The 22,579-nt window shown below is 36.0% G+C and overlaps 1 protein-coding gene across 4 annotated transcripts in view; it reads left to right on the plus strand.

Annotated features, from left to right (window-relative positions):
• The window catches only part of TMTC2 (transmembrane O-mannosyltransferase targeting cadherins 2), a 235,915-nt gene that overhangs the window by 178,273 nt on the left and 35,063 nt on the right, over positions 1–22,579 (plus strand). For all 4 annotated transcript variants that reach the window (XM_031589647.2, XM_031589648.2, XM_090139358.1 and 1 more), the window contains exons 8-9: positions 5,610–5,731; positions 21,163–21,244. In XM_031589647.2, coding sequence (XP_031445507.2) covers positions 5,610–5,731; positions 21,163–21,244 — 204 coding nt within the window. The remainder of the gene's footprint in view (positions 1–5,609; positions 5,732–21,162; positions 21,245–22,579) is intronic.

Consider the following 22,579-nt stretch of genomic DNA (forward strand, 5'->3'; position numbering starts at 1 on the left):
CTTGAAATCTGATATTGTACAGTTGATTGTATTACATTGCTTTTAAAACCACACTGGCCCACCTGCTACAGTAATTTGTACTCCTGCCAGTGAATTGGTGTGAGGTGGGGCATGAAGGCTTTATTTCAATATTGAAAACATAACAACAGGGATGCTGGAGTGGTGGTGTTCAGGTTTAAGCTGGCAAGATAAAGTCATAAAGATAAACGCTGTGATCATACTTCATCTGCTCTTGCTGACTAACGTCTGACTGTCTATTTTCAAGTGCATTTCATGCAAAGTTTTTCAAACCTTTTTTAATGAGAGAAATGCAAGTTATAAAAGAAGCTAGAATTGCAGGAGTGAATATGGTTAATGATGCGCAGTTTACATTTCTCCTTGCTAATCTGCTACATTGCACATGCACAGAAAACAAATCATACTATAGTGAAAGCCAGGTACAGAAAAGGAAAGGGGAGCCAGATTTTACATCTGGTGCAGAAGTTTGCATCATAAGCATGGAGACTTAGCATGTAGAGAGATTTTTTGTGTTGATGATTGTAACATAACTATCACTTTATTTGATTATGCTTTTGAGTGGATGTGGCTGTTTGTAAAAACCTGTTAATATTGTTAAGGCTCCTATCCTATTTGCCCCCCCACTCCCACTAAATGCTTTTTTTATTGAATTACTTTTAAATGTTCAGTACTCCAAGAAACACTTTCGTTGGTGTAGTTTTACAGTTCATACTGTGCACGGCTTACTTTTTAAGAGCCAAAGATGATTAAGCTGTGAAATGGATATCCCATGTCATATCTTGTGCAAAGTGTGGTACCTCCACTTGTCTGAGTCCAACCATCAGTGCACTTACTATGTTCCTCATAAAGCTTTGCTGGTAATTGCTTATTAAACATACATTATGACCACTTTTTTTCCTGTTAGATTAACTTTGTTGTAAAAGAAGGATTTTTTTTATTTCATATGTTTAGTTCGTTGGATGATCTAGAATAAGAATGGAATTGGCTCCAGTAGTAAGAAGCGTAAAAGACTTCGTTCCCTTCTCCCCCTTCAAGCCCCATCCTAACCATACCCAAACTTTTCAGATTACTGTAGTTCATGTCTGCTGCTCAAAAATGTGTGTAAATCTCTGGGCTGATTGACCCTTTTCCTATGTTTTCACCTTATTCATGTGAGGGATTCAAACTGGGTATGAAAATAACTGCACTGAGTTGCTGAGGGAACTGCGGATGCAGCATTTGAGACCAGTTTGGGTTTGTTGTTTTTTTTGTGTGTGTGTCAGGTTCTCAGATTTTCTTAGTTCTCTCTTTGGGCCGTTGAGCTATAATTTCTTGTGAAATGCTTTTATTTTCTTAGACAGATTTCTGAAAGGGCCAAGAGTCTAAGCCTGTCATGTATTTGTATTTTAAACATATAGGATTTTGTATGAAAAGAGGCATTTGTAGACTAAAAATATAGTCCAGTGCTGAAACTGGACTACAGAAATCCCAGTTAGGCATGATTCTACATGATTTTAATGGAAAGTATTTCTATAAAGAGTATTCTAAAAAAACAACAACCTGTTCTGGTAAAATGTCTATGGTATAATGACCAAAAAAAAAAAAAAAAAGAAGAAGAGTGCAATCACTAGTTTAGTTATGAATTCTTGGTCAGTTTGTACCCTTACAGTTTACTGCTGGTTGCACATCTGTTGGAAAATGAAAATGAGCTTATCTGTCTCAGGTGAGTTCAGTGCTGCCATTTCTGTCAATATTTTCCATTCTCTGGAAGTCTTTGTGTAACAGGAAACAGCTGTGCTAAGTCCATGCTGTTTTGTGGTGCAACTATTTTGTTTTGCCCTTTATTTATATCTGTTTTCCACTTCAGGTATTTTTTTTTTTTTTCAAAAGTAGATTACTGGTCTAATTAAATCAGATCAAAGGCTTTGCTTTGGCTAATTGAGGGCTGGAAGAATCTGCTCAAAGTAAATGTGGATTGGCTCCTATCCATCAAAAACCCGCTTAAAATACAGTGCATTTCTTGAAATCTTCAAGGAGATTATTCTGTGAAAGAAAAAAAAATATAATATGCTTAGTCTATGCAGATTGTGATGCTCATTAAGCTCACATGCTTCAGCTGTTTCAGAGAGGATGTACATGCACTGCATATTTACCACCAAGACTGAATCTCTTGTAGTGTATCCTACACATCAATACACTATAGCAAACTATGCTGCTAGATTTATTATGTTATTGTATGCACTGATACCTAGGGGAAAAAAAAGAAGGAAATTATATATGCTGTGCATTTATGGTAAGTGCATCTGCTGCCTTAATTTGCACAAGAGGCCGTGCAGCTGCATTGGGAAGGACACAGACTTATTATGGTATTGAAGTACACAGGAGCAGAGGCTTCCATCTTTTTTCTAAGACCAGCTCTTTATATTCCCAATTCAAAGAATTTATGGAAAAATGAAATTTAAATTGTGACTAAAGTTTCACAGTAGAGCTTTTCCTTTTTACAGTGCACTTCTGTCTTCTTTGCTGTTTTGAGTTCTACTCTGTTCTGACCTTTTCTATGTTACAGTTTTACCATCTAGATATTTGAGTGGCAGATAATTACACGTACAAGGATGATACAAAGCATATTTACCCTGCATTATCTCCTTCACAGAGAGATTTTTTTCAGTTGTCTTTATAGCCATTATCTCTTGAGATCCTAAGAGAAGAACTACAGAAAAATTTATGCTCTTAATCTGAAACTGTGAGTATGTGGAACCTATAGAAGCACAGTGCTTTTGCAGAAGCTTTTGCTCTTGCAGCATGGTTCCTCTGTACTTACTGATAAGTCTGCTGTGTTCCCTGCAAGCAGATGGCTTTGGCTTTGGTTTTGTAGAGGTCTGGCTGTTGTAGTACTGAAAGAATTATGTTACCTATAATGAAACCAAGCAAATTGGAAGTCAGCAGGTGGGAGGTTAATCTAGAACCACATAGATAGGTCTGGAAAGAAAGATGCTTTCATGCAAATGGCCCTTAATTAACAATACAGTAGTAATTAACAATAAAGCAGTATATACTAAATCTACCGTGTGTTTTCTAATTGGAAGCTCTGCATTAAACTTGTATTACACTTCATTATCAAGTATAAAGTCAATGTTTCTGAGGAAACAGGTGGTAGCAAACTGATTCTCTCTTACTAGTTAATATAAATATCTAATGTTTACTACTATTTTTACTACTTATTTATTCTTAATTTATTCAGGGATAATTTTAACATTTGTTTTTTATGCTGTATTTTTAGAGATGATCTTTCATTCCCGAAGAATCTGGAGAAATATAGAAAGCTTGCTTATATATATATAAAATACACACTTGATTTCTTGACTTTGTTTTGTGCATAATAAGATATATTAAGCATAATGTTATGCTACTTATTTGTGAGTGTAAGCATAGTGGGGAAAAAACATTACCATGTTGTTAATATCTCTGAATTTGATCACAGGTTTTGGGGAGCATTTGTGTTGTGCTTGCTGTTGCTTTTTCCCCAGCTTGGATGGTTTTTTGTTTGATTTGGGTTCTTCTGGAGTTGTTCTTCTAGCTTGGGCAGCAAAACTCTATTGGACCAGCAATAGAGTGAGTTGTGTACTGCTGGGACTGAAACATCAGCTACTTCTGTATGCAATCAGATATCGAGAATAGGATATGAATACAAAATGCTATGTAGACTCTTCAATTAGAAATCCTGGTCTATTGGATGTACAGACCTGCACCCTTTTTTGGAAGGCCTCCCTTAACTTTGGCTGGTGCAAATTCTGACTAATTTCAATATAGGGAATGGCGATGGCAGATAACCAGTTCTAAATTACCCAAAAAAGGACAATAGCAATAACTCAGTTAAAGAAAGAAAGATTTGCTTATCTGTCCCAAGGATCGGAGCTCACCAAATACTCCAAAAGGAGGGATCTCCAGGTAGAGATCCTTCCCTTGTAGTCACCCGCCCTTAAATGAGGCTTAGGGAGGGGAAGAACCAGATTCCACCCCTTCTGGTCCCACAGGTGCATTGCTTTCACATGTGCTCCCAGGGCTGACTGTGTCCCTTCACCAGGTGCTCAATCATTGGTTTAGGCTGTGACAGCAATTCCCATACATCTGGAAACTCAAACTTCTGCCACATTTCGCCAAGGATTCCTGTGTTTTATGACAAATATAGGGAAAAAAAAAATCTAGTAATGAAATCTGCACACTGCAGTGGGCATTTTCAGTTGTTCAGTTGGGAACAGGCACCTAGAGCTATATACACCTAGAGCTCTTGCAAAATAGCTGTGTAATCGTAGAATCATAGAATTGCTTGAGTTGGAAGGGACCTCAAGGATCAAGCTCCAGCCCCCCTGCCAGAGGCAGAGTTGCCAGCCACTAGGTCACATACTAGATCAGATTGTCCAGCGCCCCATTCAACCTGGGTAAACACCTCCAGAGAAGGCATCCACAACCTCTCTGGGCAACCAATTCCAGCACCTCACTGCTCTCTCAGTGAAGAACTTCCCTTGATGTCTAATCTGAATCTTCCTTCCTTTAGTTTAAAACCATTGTCCCCTTGTCCTATCACTGTCTACCTATGTGAAAAGTTGATTTCCCTCATCATTATAAACTTCCTTTAAATACTGGAAGGCTACAATGATGTCTTCTCACAGCCTTCTCCTTTGTAGGCTGAACAAGCCCAGTTCCTTCAGCCTATATTCATAAGAGAGTTGCACCAGCCCTTGGATCATTTTTGTGGCCCTCCTTCGGACCCTCACCTAAAGAGGGAAATGCAGAGAACTAATTTGAAAGCTGCTTTTCTTCACCACTATGTACTTGTTGATACTGCTAATTTCAAACCTTCAGGAATTTGAATTGTATTGTTTCTTAGCTTTGCCCTCCCAGTATAGTAAATCTCTTCTGAGAAACTTAAGGACTGCAATTATCTATACCACAATTTGTCCTTCTGACATCCTGTTCTTCAACATTGCCTACCTCAGCCTCTCACAGTAAAGGGTTTTATTTTGAAAAAAATCCAACTCAGATCTTTTCATATGCAACTTCCTAAGACTAGCAATTTTAAAATTAGAATTCTGTATTCTAGTTTAATATTTTTGTGGCAGATGATCTAATTTGACTACCTATGGAGATTAGGCTTCTTTGTATCACACTCTCCCTCCAAAATGGTTTCAGGACTGCTTTTTTAACATTACCCATTTTTTTTTTTTTTTTTAAGTCTAGATTCTTGATGTGCTATGGTTAATTGCAAATTCATTCTGTATTATTCCTTGTACTCCCTGCTCTGCAGTATAGACTGATGGCAAGAAGTAACTCTTCTGTTACTTTGAGACTTCTAACTGAAACTTGGCAGTTAGAGCTACCTCTTGCAATTCTATTACAAGGCTTCCTAAACCACACTCTTTCAGCCTTAGTGAGGCCAAAAGTCTCAGTGAGACTGTTTACTATTATTTTTAATTGCTGACATTCAAAGCACGTCACACTTTCCAAGATCTTTGCCTATTTAGTAAATAAAACAATTATAAATGAGATAATAAATCTATGGGAAACCTGAAAAATTTTGGGATATTCTCACTAGTATTTGTTTGACCCTGTAGGAGAAGCCTATATGAGAATGAGCCGTCTGCCAGAAGCAGAGCATTGGTACGTGGAGTCACTGCGATCCAAGAGCGACCACATCCCAGCACATCTCACCTATGGAAAGCTTCTGGCTCTGACGGTGAGTTAATCAGCAGCTCCTGGGAGTCTTTTGGGTAGTTGAGGTGAAAGGACAGGAAGACTGTGGCCTGAAAATTACTGCAGTGTTTCAGGTGTGATTTTTAATGAAGGAATTTGATTGTGTATGGATTGTTTTGTAGTTGTTTTTTTAAAAAAAATCCATTCCTGAACTATTATAACCTCTTTGTGAGAAGAAAACAGTTATCAAAGAATTGAAACTTTATAATATTTAATTTAAAATGCCTTCTTTATAAATAATTAGGTCATAAGTAATGATATTAAAAAATATTTAGTGCTTGACCCAGGTTTGTTGTGGCAATCTATGGCAAACATATGGGTGTTCCCTGGATTTGCAAATCACATCTCTCATGCTTTGGATTTACACTTCTTCAGGAGTATCTCTGAGCTTCTGAATAAAAATAATCAACTCCTGTTTAAAAGCTATTTCTAACAAATCAGAAGAGTTGGATTTATTAATCTCTTCAAAATTTACTGTGTTTTGAGTACAGAGAAACCTTCAGCTCTAGCTAAACTAGCCCCATGATAGAGCACACAGTGCCAGTCATCCTTGATTTTCACCCTTTTTGGAGATGAAAAGAGTTTTCTATTCTTTTCACTAAATTGGTCCTGTTTTAAAACTATCTTTTGTTTTTTTCCAATTCACATTGCTGTTTGTTTTTTTTCTGAATATATCGTCTTTCCTTTCTGTTTATTCCACATTTGCTTTCATTGTTCGCACCAGTAGTTCCACATTCCCTTTCTGTGCTCTACTGATATGCCTTTATAGGTTCTTCAATCTTTATGCTTCAGCCTGATTGTTTTTCTCAACTTTTCACTAGCTATAAGCTTTTTCTCTGACCTTGTTATTTCCTGCCCAGCCTTTAAGCAAAATGTATCCTTAGATACAGGGTAGAGTTCAAGTTGAAAAAAATAGTTCAGAATTAATTCTGGATGATCCATTGCTATTAGAACAGAAGACTTCTACCTGAGCAACAAGTGACAACATAAATAGAAAGAATTAAAAATGGTTCTGTGTTGTCACATGATGTCCTGTAGAGAGTTTGGTAAAAGCTGTATGGATTAGAGTTTTCAACTTCTACTGGAAGGCAAGCTGTTAGTGTTATATCCCCACTGCATGTCTATCTCAGGCTCTGGAAAGGCATTTTTACAACATTTTATTAAAATTTCCAGATCCAGGTAAAATTTCTCAGATATTCTTAAATGTGTGCACTCTCTGATTAACTTCCTCTGGAATACAAATGTAAGTAGGTTATACAGCAAAATTTCCTAATTTACCTTGCTTTTCTGACAGATCTCTTTATGTCTTGCACCTAAGAACATTATCAGAAAGTTTGTGTTCCTGGCTTCTTTTTAGATCTTTGACATAGAAATTCGAATTTATTAGAATTACTGTGGGGAAAGAGTTTTCTCAATTAAAATCTGTATCTTTCTCTCTTTTTCTCTCTCTCTCTCTCTTTTTTTTCTTGTACTTTGTACTTCTTGTCAATTCTTTGCATTTCCTGATCTGCTGAATATATGAAATATAAGAACTGTTAAGGAAAATCTTGCAGTTAGTCTGGGAAAAAATGTCTCAGTTTTCTTCAAAGTAACAAGATCTCAAAATCTGATAACTCCTTAAAAACATTGTGAGTCATTAAAAAGAAATTCTGAATTTTGTCCCCTCGTTATGAATGTTCAGTTATTGGTTTAAACATAAGTGGCATACCCGAACTATGGGAAGGAAGTGATGAATTGTGTACATAGATACTTAAAGCAGAATTGAGCTGTTTACTTTTCTCCAGGGATATAAACACAAGGTACTTATGAGGTGGATTTTGCTTTGAGGATCCGAACTCTGCTTGTGGAAGAATGTGTCTTATTAGCAAAAAGGACAGGACTTATACACAGCTTTGCAGTCCATTCTAATAACAGTAGCATAGACTGAAAAAGCATTGCTGATGTCTGTCAGACCTGTAGTAACGTCTTTACAAACACAAGAAAACACACTGATGTCAATGTAATTAAAGGTAGTGGAAATTTTTTTGGATGGATATTTCATTCATGAAAAAAAAAGTTGGTTTGTCTTTTATGTGGTGGAATTCGGTATTTGTTTCATTTAATTCTTTGAGTTACAAAGCCTGACAAGACAATCAATAAGAAATTGGATGATGGAGAGATTTGGCAGTAGAATATGAATTTTTGTCTCCATGTTGGTCACTTGTCCCTAATCAGTTTTGCAGTCTACCATCTGCTCAATGATTCATATTAAATGAGTTTTGACTAGTTTCTAATGCTCTAGCCTGTACTAGTTCTAGTTCCCATCACAAATATATGATGCCATAATTGACATCCTTCCTACAAGTCTGCATAGACTTCCTTGGGATTCAGTACCGTTAAGAACTACTCCCTTTGGTGTAGTTATTTTAGTCCATACTGAAAAAGAGGTACCACTGTGATTTATTGTTCACTTAAACTTTGCTACCTAGGCTTCTGGTCATTTATTCACATCACAGCTGGTGTATTTATGAGAAAGAAAGTCCTACTTCAGTAAGTTCTCGGATGTTAGAAGAGAGATGGTTTATTGCCTTGTTTCTCCTCATCTGTCATTTGGTTTTTTGGACCTAAACTTTCAGACTTTGTGCAATCTTTTGCCTGAGTGTAAGTGCTGAAACCAAACTACTGATAACACTTCTCTGTCTCTTTCCTAGGAGAGAAAGGTGAGATGGCTGATAAAGTGAGGGATGGGAGTGGGTGCTAATATAGGTAGAAAATTCTTCTCAGTCAGTAAAATTGAGGGATGAGGGGTGAGAGGAGGATGGTTTCAGACAAGTTCCAAAGTTCCAGCCAAAGGCAATTGTACTATTATAAAAAAAAAAAAAAAAAAAAAAAAAAAAGGCAGTAAAAATCTAACCCGTAAAGTTCACAAATTCAGCTGTTTAAATTCCTGTCTTAAATTCCAATATAGTGGCTTAATGTAGTGTTTTTCATTCTTAAGTCTGCTGCCAGTATTAATGCTTACTGAGAGCAGCATGGCATGATTCATTTATTCTCTTAGTGCCAATCCTGATACCTAGGCCAGCTTCCTGTACCTTCTGAGTCTTTTTACCTTCCAGTGAGGAAATATGAGGCTGACCTATGCCTAGTGTGTAGATTGCAGATTGTAGAATTGCTTGTTCATTATAGCAGGCTCTTGTTTCCCAGCTTTCAGCAAAAGCTTGTCAGGTTCATAAACAGGGACACTGAGACAAATGAACATTCTAGAATGTAATCCATTGTTTTATTCATGTTATCTGGCCTTGATTCTGTCAAACACAAGCTAGCATCTCTGCACATGAAAAAGTATGTTTTCTAAATTCACGATTACCTGCCATTTCTTTTTTCTTTTTTTCTTTTCTTGTAATAATGGATTCTACAGCACACATAAAATAAAGGCACGATATACTAGGTCAGTTTAGTAGCTTCACAATGAAAAAAAAATGTGTACTTTTCGTTCCAACTTGAGCAATAATTCACGTGGACGATCTTGTCTATTAAGTCTTCTTTGAGCTGGTAATTAAATAAGCTGATATCTCAAGGATTTTTCCAAGTTGAATTTTTCTATGATTTTATGTAACTTACTTTGTTTTAATGCTGAAGATAGTTCCATTTTACTAAAATATATTGTTCTGAATGAAGTTCCAAGTATACATGTAATTTAAAAGCTTATTATTCTCTTTTATTGAAAAGAAATTTCAGAAGAGGATTTGCTTCTACTGGAATGGGTTACCTTTTGTGGAGTAATGAATTGCACCATTTTTACAGCTTTAAAAAGATAAATCACAATTCATCCACTATGATAAAGTTAAAATGATTGCAATTATGCCATGAATGACAGATACTAATTCATGTCATCATCTCTATCCATTTGCATGTAGCTTATGTTGCTGCTGCTCTGAAGGGCAATTTAAATTTTAAACTTGCATTTTATGAGAGATTAAATGAACAACAGCAAGCAAAAGTATATTCTATGCTATTTTCTTTTACTTTTGCTAATTCTCGTGCTTTTTTATATGCTCAATATGAGCACATAAAATGTATAAATGATTTCATTCATAAGCTTCCATATAGTCCAGAAAGTCTTAAAAGACAGCATGATGTTATTTCTGTGTGAGTTTCTCTATCCTGCAGATGAATACTACTAAAAACCTGAGTGTTAGTAAGCAGATTGTTTATTTCTGGAAATGATTTAATAGTTTGAAATGTACTTATTCACAGTGTACAGGCAGTCTGTGAAGTATTTTTTTTTTTCTTTTGCGGTTAGAATTATGGGAAAATTGATAATATAAGGTGTTACAAGCCCAGTCTCTAACAGGTCATTAGACAAACCTGAAGAAATAATATTTTCTTCTGTAAAGGCTACGTAATTTTTGCACATATGTATCTGAAAATGTGGACTGATGCAAAACCAAGGAAACCCAATAATAGTACAACATGAAATAAAAATCCAAGTAAAACCAGTTTCCCTTCAACACCTCTGAAAACCCGCTGATGGTTACTTCTTGTCCAGCAATAATAATCTGAAAGGTTAGATGTAGCATTTCTGCACAAAATTGTTCTCATTTAAGCATACTTTATGAATAACTGTAAAGATACATACATAAAAATCAAAATACTTTGTTAAGCTTGTTATAACTGGAATTTACATTTTAACATAAACTATATGCAAAGAATGCAAAGTGCACCACAAACACATACACACACACATACATATACACACACCAAGGTGTTAACTTGTCATTGACTCTTGAAATATCTAAATGGTGTACCTAAGTTTAGTGCAAATGCATGTGTCTATTCTGGTTCGCTTTTTGGGGTACAAGAAATGATAGGTGGACTTTGTTATATGTCGGAGAAAGGACCACGGGAGACAAGTCTCATGCTATCATGATCAACAGGTCTCAACTTTATTAAGTACAATGTGGTTATTTATTCATGAGATAATTAACTCATACATATTGCAAAAGCGAGGCTCATGATTGGAAGTTCCTCAACTGTGAGAATCGGCCTTCGCAGCTAGCTTTGCGGTTTCTACTCCCTATATCTACAAACTCCCAGCCTCATGACAGCCGGTTTCTGTTTCTTCTTTCAAGGTAAGGGCACAGTGTAAGGGCACAGTGTCCCTGCCTGGAATCCCGTATTGTTACTGTTTCACCAACTTGATCATATTGTGGCCCTTGTCTTGCAACCATCCCTCAGTCAGTCTCTCCACAGTTACACATGCAGAAAATAACAACTTAAAGCTCAAAGGAATGGCTAATGAATGTGCAGTCTTACTGCCTGATATTTCATAAGCCATATAGTGGATAATGTTATATGTTTATATCTGAAAATTACAGCTCACTAGGCTACAGTTTTCCTGAAAATATATTAGTACAGTAAAAAAAAAAGTAGTGGTTAAATGCATGTATAGAGTAGCTCACCCAGTGGATGAGTTGAAAGACAGACAGATGACAGGGGCTTAGCTTTTTTTATTGTGCATTTTTCAGAAGTGTGGCTGTTTAGGACAGCATTGCTTTAGCATTGTATATTTCCAATCATTTTTCAGATCTTTAACTTGTTGTGCTGCATAAATGGCTTGATAGATGTTATCTGTCAATATGACGTGATAGTTATCCTAGCTGGTCTACAGTAGTACATGAGTCTAGAGTCATAGCACCTGGGTCTCATCCATTGCTTAGGTAATTTATTTTTATATAACAAAGAAAAGCACTGTTTTTGTAAAAGGCTTTACAATTGTGAGGCTCCTGGTTCTAAGATGAAAATGAGTCTGTCAGAATGGCAGTACCAGGTGAGGCCTTGAGCATATGCTGTAATTCTTTTTCCATTTTATGAACAGACTTTCCAGGAGAAAAAAGGTTGGATATCATGCTGAAAAAAAAAAAAAAAACAACCTATGCATAACTGAGGCTTTTATAATATTATTTTCTCCTTTCACTTTAATCTGTTCTTAGAGAGGAGACTGAGAAACCCTTCCTTCTTGTGGCTGGCCTCTGCCATCAGGCAGCGCATGGATGTTGTAACAGCACTCTAATCTGAGGAGCTTTACTTCAATTATAGATGTATTTGAAGATTTGTCTCATCTGTTCTGAGTGAAGTTGAGCCCACAAACCACCCCTCATAGCTTCCAGTAGTGCCTATAATCACTAATGTATTTAGGAACAGCCCCATATTGTAACATTTATCATGTCGCATACAGGAATTACAGGCTTTACTGTATTTCTTTAGAAAAAAATTGCAGTGTTTCTTGCATTTTATGCGGCTCCACACAGTGCTGTTAATCTCCTTTTTTTAATGACTTGGAAAATCACCCAAAGTGCTGTAAGAAAAATTTACTTTGCCTTGTAAAATTTCTATGTTACAGCTCCAAACCATATAAAATTAATAATAATCACAGTAGAAGTTTCTTTAAAATCTAGAATATTTTATTTTAAACCATTTTTCTCAAAAGCAGGGTAATGACAAAGAATGACAAAGACTGGTAGAAGCTGGCACTGTTTGGAATTAAAATAAATGAAACAGAAGTTAAGTTCTGAAGAAACTGAAATTAAATATATTTTTTAAGTTTTAGAATATTTACTTCTCTGTGGATGGTGGTGTTTTTCCCTACTGCTGTTTGTTGCTTGTTTTCCCAACAAACAGGAGACCAGAAAGTTATGCTGCCATAGTTGGTTAGCTGCTGAATTACTGAGAGTGCTACTATAAAATATCCCACAGTAATTGATGTAGTCCTTGAAAGTCACCTTAAAATAAGTGACAACTTAAAAATAAATGGAAGGTAGGAGGATTAGAATGACATGGGACAGCAAAGGGGAAGATAGCACAGCAATGAATAGATTAATTCAGCAACTGCTATTTCTGTAATTATTTGCTTGTTCCAGCATGGAAAGGAAATCCGTGTTTCTGTTGGAAAGGTCTGTTATTTTTTATTTCACTGTTTGATTGCTACCAATTGCTATTGACTTAACTAATTGGAAGGAAGCAGGGGCAAAGCAGTGCAGTCATGAAGTCAGAAGAGTCACGATTGTTTTTAAGAGTTAGCATTTGAAAAAAGCTGTATGTTAAATGCAGCTATGATTCCCTAAAAAAGTTTAATAGTTCTTCTAATTTAATAACTCATTTAAATCATATTTTAATGGTTCCTCTAAATCGACATTATATGTATTTTTAGTAATATTTCTTTTAGGAATGAAAAATAAATGATTACGCGTATATAAATCACATTTGAAAAGACATTTTCTGAACGATAAGATGAGCAAAGCTGTTAGAGATTTCATTTTGGGAGGCTCAATCTCTTGGCTGTTAGCACTGTATCTAGGAAGATATTTTAATCAAAATCAGATATATCACTTAAACTCCCATCATAACCAAGTATTAATGATGCTGAATCCTTCAGTAGGCACTCCCTAGAAATCCAGTGGAGCCAAGCAATGGCTGCTTCTACCTCTCTGTTGTGTTTGAATTGTCTTTGGAATCTCACACAGATACTGTAATTTTTCTTGCCACTTTAAATCTCTTGGGGGTTACAGCTGAGCCAAGCACAAATCTTGGATTTATTTCTGAAATTTGCAAAATGCCAGAAGTTGTTTTTGTTTCCAGTTTAAAAGCAATTTGTAAGGGATGGGCAAGTCCCCCTCCAGTGTGGAAAATCATGTTTATTGACTTCAGAACCATGAGCCCTATTTTAATTAGGTTTCATTATCTGGTGTATCTGGAGCATTAACACCTCCAGGCAGAATGTCAGGATTTCCGAACTACAGAAAACTCAATAACTGACATCTATTGGGCTTGTGTTTCTTCTGAGCTTGGCCACATGCCATAAGTATTGTGCCCAGAGATATAGTTTTCAGTCTCCTTAGGACGTGTTTGGCTACGTGCCAATTATAACAGAACTAATTGTAAAACATTATTTTCATTTAAATAGAAAATATCCATCTAACTAGTTGGTAAATTACCATGGTGCACATATTCAGATATGTAGCCCCTAACTAACCTCCTTCAGGGATCTCATCTTCTGTATCTTATTTCTAACTTCCTGTAGACAGGAAAAGGGGAGCCCTAAACTTCTTGCTTTTCTCAACAGAAACTTAAAGCTTGTTACAGAAAACACTGCTGACACAGGATGAGCTGCTTTCATGAAAGAAAGAGATCTCTTTGTTTTGTTACATGGTGGGAAATGGCTGCCAGTCACCTGTTATTACTCCAAGTGTAGTAATTTTTTTCAGTAATCACAGAAAAATGCAAGATAGAAGCCAAACTTACTCTGGAAGAAATTCATAGGGTTCAGAGAAAGCAGTATGAGGAGATGGTGAATTTATGTCCTACTGAATTGCTGGTGAAATATGAGTAGATATTAATATACTACTTTATCAGAAAATATAAAATGTGGCTTAAGATGGAATGGAAAAGAAAAAGAAAGTACCTAATGTGGAAATGTACTTAACATTTCATTACATATTCTTGAAATAAAATAATCTAAAGCTTAATGACCATGGTGAACATTTCTATATAGGTCTAGGCAGTAAATAAATCACAATGTATGGAGTGGAATTTATTTTTTTGAAGTTTACTTAAGACTGTACATAAACTCCCTTGGTGTTAACAGTGATTTTAAATGAAGTAAATAAATTTTAGACTTCATGTTGCCCAAAAAGAAATACTGAAAACTAGACATATATGTATTTTAAAAGACCTTCAAGAAAAACAAAGACAAAAACAAAACAAAACAAAAAAACCTCTCCCTGTATTTCTTTTCTATGTCATATTGAATCCTTTAGTAAAAACAGAATGTTTTTTATGATATGAGTCCCATAAAACAAGAAAATGGATGGGAAATAGCTCTAATATATTATTACTTAATCAGATACATACTACTTTACTTGAAGAAAATATCATCTTAATATACTCTGAATCATGCCCCAAGCCAGTAAAGTTATGAGTTGTGCTTTAGATTCCTAAATCTGTATGTAAGCAGTGATGTCACATTCAAAAATGCTTAAGCTCCAGTGGATTCCCACCAAAGTCAGTGCTTAAATCTCTACTCTCTGATTATCATACCATTAATTATGCTCATAGATGTAGCCTCAAGAACCCACTTTATGTTATTACTTTCTAAAATAAACTTGGCTCATAGTAAAATTCCACTGACTTCAGGAGAAACTCAGGCCAGTGGATTTTTAGTCAGCAGAAATACACTGATGTTTGAAGGAGGACTGGGGTGATATATCTAGATAAAAGTGAGCCACTTAATGTGCAAATAGTGGACTAAACAAAATGAAGATATTGCATTGTATTGATCATATGAAGGCTGATTTCTTGAAGTAATTTGGGAATCCTGACATTCTGACATTCCAGATCCTACTGGATTACATAAGTAGTATTCATAGGCTTGGCTGTGTAAGGATCATGGTCAAGTAAAATGGCTAGGGAAGAGATATGCTTTCTTTATATGAAAGCATCATATAAAGAGCATGTGAATGTGTCACACTGGAAAGCTGCCTCACATTGACTGTCAGGTAAACCTATGCACATGGTGAATTATTAGATACAGGTTTATACACTAATTTCCTCCGAATTTCTTGCTCCTATACACTGAGTTTAATGTATTCCAATAATCCAAATGATATTGTCTTGCTCTTGAATTTATTAGAGAGCTGTAACTTGGGAGTATCAGTAATTGTGATGTTTCTCAATGTGATCATCTAAAGAGATGGGGGAGGAAGCTTTTCTTTGAAAAGATAACATGTTTTACAAACCCAATGATACTAGTTGGACAATGCTGAAAGAAGGCCTTTGGAGGGCTGTAAACTCCACCCCCCAACAGCTGTCTGTTGTTTTGTTTTCCTTCATAAAATGTAATAATCATTGCAAATCTTGCCTCATATATGTATATTTTCTGGATCAGCTGTTAACCATTAGAAGTCACTACTTCTTTGCCATGTCCAGTTGTTTTTATTTTATTCTGGTAAAGATAAGATGAATAGGCAAGATTGGACACTTTGCTGCAAAGGAGAATAGAGACTGAGATAAATTTTGGGCCTGCAGTGTGAGTGATGCAAGTCCCATGTATTTCAGTGGGATTAGCATTCCATATGCAAGACATTCCCAAATAATTCAGAGTGATAAGTGTGGAGTTGTGGAAACATGGCAAAATGGGGGAAAATGAAGAATCTGCTGATTTAGATGCTTACATACTAGATTTTAAGTTTATTTCTTAGTAGTAGGAATAGGAATGAAGATCTTTCCACAAAGATGATCAGGGGACTGGAGCACCTCCCCTGTGAGGACAGGCTGAAGGAGCTGGGCTTGTTCAGCCTGGAGAAAAGAAGGCTGTGGGGTGACCTCATTGCAGCCTTTCAGTACCTAAAGGGAGCCTCCAAAGAGGAGGGGAATCAACTCTTTGAAAGGGTGAGTGACAGCAGGAAAAGGGGAAATGGTTTTAAGCTGAGGGAAGGGAGATTTAGGTTGGACGTCAGGGGGAAATTCTTTACAGAGAGAGTGGTGAGGTGCTGGAACAGGCTGCCCAGAGAGGTTGTGGATGCCCCATCCCTGGAGGTGTTCAAGGCCAGATTGGATGGGGCCCTGGGCAGCCTGGTCTAGTATTAAATGAGGAGGTTGGTGGCCCTGCATGTGTCAGGGGGTTGGAGATTCATGATCCTTGAGGTCCCTTCCAACCCTGGCAATTCTGTGATTCTGTGATCTTGTATATCAGCAACCTCACTGTAAGATGTAACTCTCTAACTAAGAACTTTTGAAGAGTTTATTCCTAATTTACTCACTTATACATAGTTTAAATTGTGTTTTTACCATCCTGTGGAAAATTTTATAAAGCAAAAAGAAATGGTTGAGAAACAGATGTACAGGTCTGCAATAACTTAAAGAAAGATGAAACAAAGTCACAAGTTCAGGTCAAACATTTTTCCTCTCCTAGCATACTCTGTTATTGAGACGCGTGTCTAAAGGGAAAAAGGAAATATCTAAAATAACTGTTTATTATGTATTAGTGTCTGTATTTTTATCAGTCTTCCGTTAAGAAATGTTTTCCCGTAATTCAGCTCCTTTTATTAAAAAGGGAATACTTGCCAAAAAAAAATTTGAGCCAATTTGGGGAATTAAAGTCAACTGCATTTGTGATGCAAATTGCAATCACATTATTGCCAGTTAAAGCTGGTACAACAAAATTGCAGAGTGAAGTCTCTGGTCTACTGATTAAACCCTTGTGCATTTTGGAGAATGATGAATATTTACAAAATATGAAATTGGTTTAAAATTGCAAAGACCACCTAACTAGTAGAACCACCTTGCTGGTAGCCACTGTATCATCATAGTTTACACAAGAGGGTTATTCAGAGCTGCTCAGCTGTATTAGTCTTTTCCAATTTTATTAGCATCTCAGGATTCTTGGGCCTCCAGCAACCTGAAGTACACCAGCTGCCTCAACATGATTTTGGCACAGTTCACCAACAGCGAGGAAAGAATTGGAGAGGGTAGAAAAAAATAGTAGTTTTGTCCTCAGTTTTTAAATATTTTAAGGATAAATGTAAGATATTTTACTGATGTGTCAGTTGCTCTTAGCTAGCTCTTTCTTTCTCCTGATAATCATATGTCTTTTTTAGGAAAGCCTTTTTTAGCAAATGTCTGGCCATATTAATAAGGACCCCTTGCAGTCTGCATCTACAGAGACCAAGTGTCTTAAAAATCAACTTCCTGAATTCATATTTAAATACTTAACTGTTTTGCTTCTGAAGCCAGAAGCAACCAGCCATTCTGATTTAAGTCTGTGTGGCATGTGGAGAGCAGGATTTTTATGAAAGCCAAGACAACTGGTGTACTAGAGCCATCTGTCAGTCTCATTTACTTTTTCACTTCTTAATACAGAAAGGTGATAATCATTGGCAGTGTGTCCTTATTTGTACCCAGGAAAAAGAATCAAGTTTTCTTTATTAATAAAAAATTGCTGGAAGTTTGTACACATTATTATTGTACATTATTATTACAGTAAGGTCCAGGTCTGTTAAGGGAAGAATGTCAACACAGTCTTCTGAGCTGAATTTTGAACTGTATTAATTATGGCTTTATTCCTCAGCAATGAGATTGCCATTCATTGTTTTATGATCCTGTATCATTTTGTCTTAGTGAGCTGAGCAGCCATAAATATGCCAGTGCTTCTGTGCAGAGGATCTCCATTAGGGCTTGGACCACCTAGTTATTTCTCCTGAGGAAACCAGTAGCTGTCAGATAGCACCTTTTCATTAGCTACTGACCTGGACTGGTTCTGAACTGGTGACCAACAGGTGAAAGGTATTTTGTATCCCGTTATTAATCCTTAGAGCCATCAAGTCCTTCTGTTAAAATCTTATGAATAACATATTTATCCTTAAGTCTGCTAGCATGCAGTTGTAAAATTGCCAAAGCATGTGGTTGTGCATATACAACTGCACACCCTCCTACTAGAAACTGGGAGGTTTCCAGTGGCTCTTAATGCCTACATCTGTGTGGGTCAATACACATAGCAGTGAACATGCACACAGAATGCCTTCCTGCACTAAGGTACTTTTCAGCTGTTTAAACAATTATTGTGGATTTTTGTTAAAAGCTATTTTTCCCCCTTGTGCCATATGTTTTATTTAACTCTGAACCCATATGATGGGAAAAGACAATTGCAGGGTTGCCATGTTAATGTAACTACATAGTGCCTATGTTATGTTATGGAAATTGGATAGTTGAAAAAAGTTTGTACGTACTAATGGTTGTAGCCTGACACTGTCAAATGCTTAGATTTTATATCATTTGACATGGAAAGAAAACTTATTAAATCTATGCTGAGGTATAGCAGCAGACAGATGGCACCAAAGAGGACATTTTTAGATAATATGATACAAGCTTCCTTATAGTGAAAGACAATGTTTTTATCTTTTTTTTTTTTTTTTTTTTTTTTTTTCCTCACAAATGTGGATAAATGAAAGTAAAGGCCAATATGAACAAATGCGGTTCTGCTGATCATTTTTAGTCAGTTTGTTTTATGGCTTAGGTAATATAAGATTTTTCCCCCTCTTCTTGTTAATGAGTATTTGGACCTGTTAACAGCTCAGTCCTTCTTTTGATACTGTACATACTGGCATCTGTCATCACTGTGTCCTCCAGGGCTCCTGAACTTGGGTGCAATATGCCATTTGGAAAATGCCAAAAAGTGGAACAGTCATGTATTTTTGGTGATCCCAGTAAATGAAAATTAATCATGTTTGACAAATGTTTGTAGCCATCTATTTCTGTAGTCTGAAGTGACATATTTTTTACTGTATCCAATGAACTGTTCTTTTATGTTCTAGAAATAGACGCAGAGGCAGAGCGCAACCAGCTAAAACTAACGATGATCATCTGTTTGGAAAAAAAAAAAAAAAAGCAATGAAGCACAATCTATAAAAATTAGTTCTGACAATGTATTCTGATACATGTGCTTGGTGACTGTCATTTTGCAGCCTCAAGGCTAGGCTTGCATATGTCATAGTACCTTTTGCCAGGCTAAAATGTGCCAGTCTGGAAGTTAAATGTGCAAAATTCAGTGTTTAATTTTAGTCCCACCACAATCCTCATTATTCTAATTTGAATAATTATTTTACATTCACCCAAATTTACCATGTGTTTTCAAGTGGAGGTTATTTTCTTCTTCACATTTTGTTCTCTACTATGATTGTATGTAATTAAAAAATTATTATTTTTTTTTTAATCTTTAGATATGTCTTTACAGTGCTAGTAGATGAGAAAAAATTAATCTGAACTATGTGTCATGTGCTATTCTTTTTTCTTAAAAACAAACAAACAACAACAACAAAAAAACCCAGTGCTGCAATACAAGGTAGCATATTCTGTAATTTAATTGTTCCATTTGGCTTTCAGAAGCTTTATGGTTATGGTTTCAGGAATATAGTTTTACTAAAGTAAGTTTGCTGAATAGTCAGGCTAAATTCTTAGTGCATGTGAACGTTCTGTTTGTGAAAGTTTAATATTGGAAATGGTAATTCTGCTTATATCTCAACCAAGATGACCAAGATGCTGCCTTGAAAAATTTCAGACTATCTTGCTTTTGATAGAACCCAGTTTTGATATACTTCTTTATGTGCTGCTTCATTGTTCCTTTTTATTTTCTTGTCTTTAAGACCCTGGAATCTGGAGCAGCTGTGATCATGAACTTACCTCACTATTACTCCTACGTTAACTTGTGGGGTAGTGCAGGATGTTTGCAATGTCTATTTCCAGACCACAAAACTTGAGAAAGCCTATATCTGTGAAATAACAAGTAGGCCAGCATTGAGAGGTGCATAATGCAATGACTTTCTACAACAGTGATTTAGCTTAAATGTTCTTCATTATGGAGGCCTTCTGTTTTCTAGTACAAACCACAGCAACTGATTTCATGGGGATAGGACTGAACAGGTCTCAGGTATCTTATTGAACAGCTGATGATGATTTGTGTTTGAGTATGAGACTAGACTAATCCTGTGTCACTGGGTTTTGGATTTTTTTTTTTCATGATAAGAATAATGGCCACTTAAAAATCTATTCTGTAATCTTGTGTCCAATGGTGCAGGTTTAGTGTCTTTTAATTTCAGTGACAAGAAAATCTGTGGTTTAGAATATTCCTGTTCTTCTTACCATCATTTCTAGATTTTGTTTGTTTTGTGTTTGTTTGTTGTTGGTTTTTTTTTGGTTGGTTGGTTTTAATTATTGTTTTGTCGTAACATTGATCACTGTCTTTAAGAATTCTATTTTTTAATTCTGTTTATACTCTATGATCAACAGTACTGATTTCTGATGAAATCTTGGTTTCCACATTAAAATCTGTACCATTTTCTATTTCTGTTCCTTAATTTGTGGTGCCTTTAGGGCTGAATATGTGTATTGCAATGTTATTTCACAAAACCAAAGCATTCCCTTCCCTCTTCCCTCTTCCCTCTTCCCTCTTCCCTCTTCCCTCTTCCCTCTTCCCTCTTCCCTCTTCCCTCTTCCTTCTCTTCCCTCTTCCTTCTCTTCCCTCTTCTCTCTTCCCTTCCCTTCACTTCTCTTCCCTGTATAAAATGCTTATCCTGATGCATGTCCAGAAAAGTATCATGGAGGTCCATGTTCACCCCAAACATTTCATAGTATATTTTTTTGCTATATATGTCTGCCATTTATTTACTTCTTGGACATCGGTTATGTTGGACACATTTCCTCCTCAGTCTGGAGTTCTGCAACAGAAAGTAGCAGACCTCAAAACCTACTGTAACACTTAAGCATTCGTATTTGTTTTTCTCTAGTGCCTGGAATTTTGAAATTGTAACTGCATATGAGGGCTCCATGTTGACACACTGTTCAAATAATCTTTCCCCCTCCCTCTTTTTTTTTTTTTTTTCCAAGGGACGCAAGAGTGAGGCAGAGAAGTACTTCGTGAAGGCAATTCAGCTGGATCCTACCAAAGGAAACTGCTATATGCATTATGGTATGTTTTAGACAGATAGGGTTTCCACACATATACCAGACTTGCTGTTAATCTCTGAGTGATTAAGGATTTGAAAAGCGCTACTGGCATAATACTTTCTTTAAAGGGGAAGAAACTAATCTACCATGTATAACTTCATCTCCGTTTCAATTTGTTAATAACCACAGAGGGAGAGGTGAAGATTTTCATATCTTGCATAGCTTTCCCCCTGTGAGGGAATTTCAGTATTGCTGAAATTGCTGGGAAAGGAGAAAGGCAACTGCTGCCATATGTCTAAGCTTCATGGCCTGGAATACCATTATTAATAGTTTTGGCCTAACTTTGCTGCTGGCCATGGTTGGGCAACTAAAGGTTTTACTTTTGTGCATATGAGTTCAACTTATCAGTGTGTCTGCATTTTGTTGAAGACTTATGGGTCTTAAATCTATCTCCTTCCCTTCTTGTCTTGAAATGGATAAGTATTGCAAAAGGTTTTAACAAGTTGACTATGTCATATTAAGGCATGAATCTGTTTAAAGCACTCAGTTAACTTGACGTTATCCTTGTAAGTTTGGATTGTTTTTGCTAGATGTGAAAAAAACATTTCCAGATGTGATTACTCCCAAGGAACCAAAAATGTTTAACTTTATGGACTAATTTTCACTGTATTTTAAAACTGATAATACATGAATCTATAAAAAATGCAAGTTACATAGTCCCAATTGGAAAATATGGAAAGAAGTAATAAATTCCAATATAGTTAAGGAAAAAGGTAGGGAACCACAGGAACTCTGCGTATATCTTTGTATACTGTTTTAATTTCCTCTTCAATTTCTAACTAGTGAATGTAATATAGATGAAAATGAATGGCCAAAACAGAAATTTAATCTCACATAATAATTGTATTTTTATTTTGTGTGATTTCCTTCTCTGAATTGCTCACACATTTTCTTTCTTTTTTGGTCCAATTCAGTGAAAAATTCTGCATTCTACACTCCCATAATTAATGCATGCATTATTATTTTGAATATGTCATGGTATTTAAATGACCGTTTGTCAGTGTTTCATAATTTTGCATTATTGGTTGTTTCAGTTAGTGATGCTATGTCCTTTTCATGCCGGTGCAGGTAAATTTGATAAGCACATAAGTTCCATTATTTTGCTTGGATATTAGTATAGCTGATGATATCTCAAAGTAATGAGGAAAAGCTGCAGCACATTGTTTCCTGGAATCCTTCTTACTAATTAAGAAATTATCTTCTCTGATCAGAAATTCTGTTTGCATACAAATTCAAAGGTATGTCTCAACTATCCATCAGAACAATTGAAGTTAGGAACGCAAATAATTTATTACAG

This window comes from Phasianus colchicus, chromosome 1 (genome assembly GCF_987193195.1).
Source record: "Phasianus colchicus chromosome 1, bPhaCol1.hap1.1, whole genome shotgun sequence".
Taxonomy (NCBI): Eukaryota; Metazoa; Chordata; class Aves; order Galliformes; family Phasianidae; genus Phasianus; species Phasianus colchicus.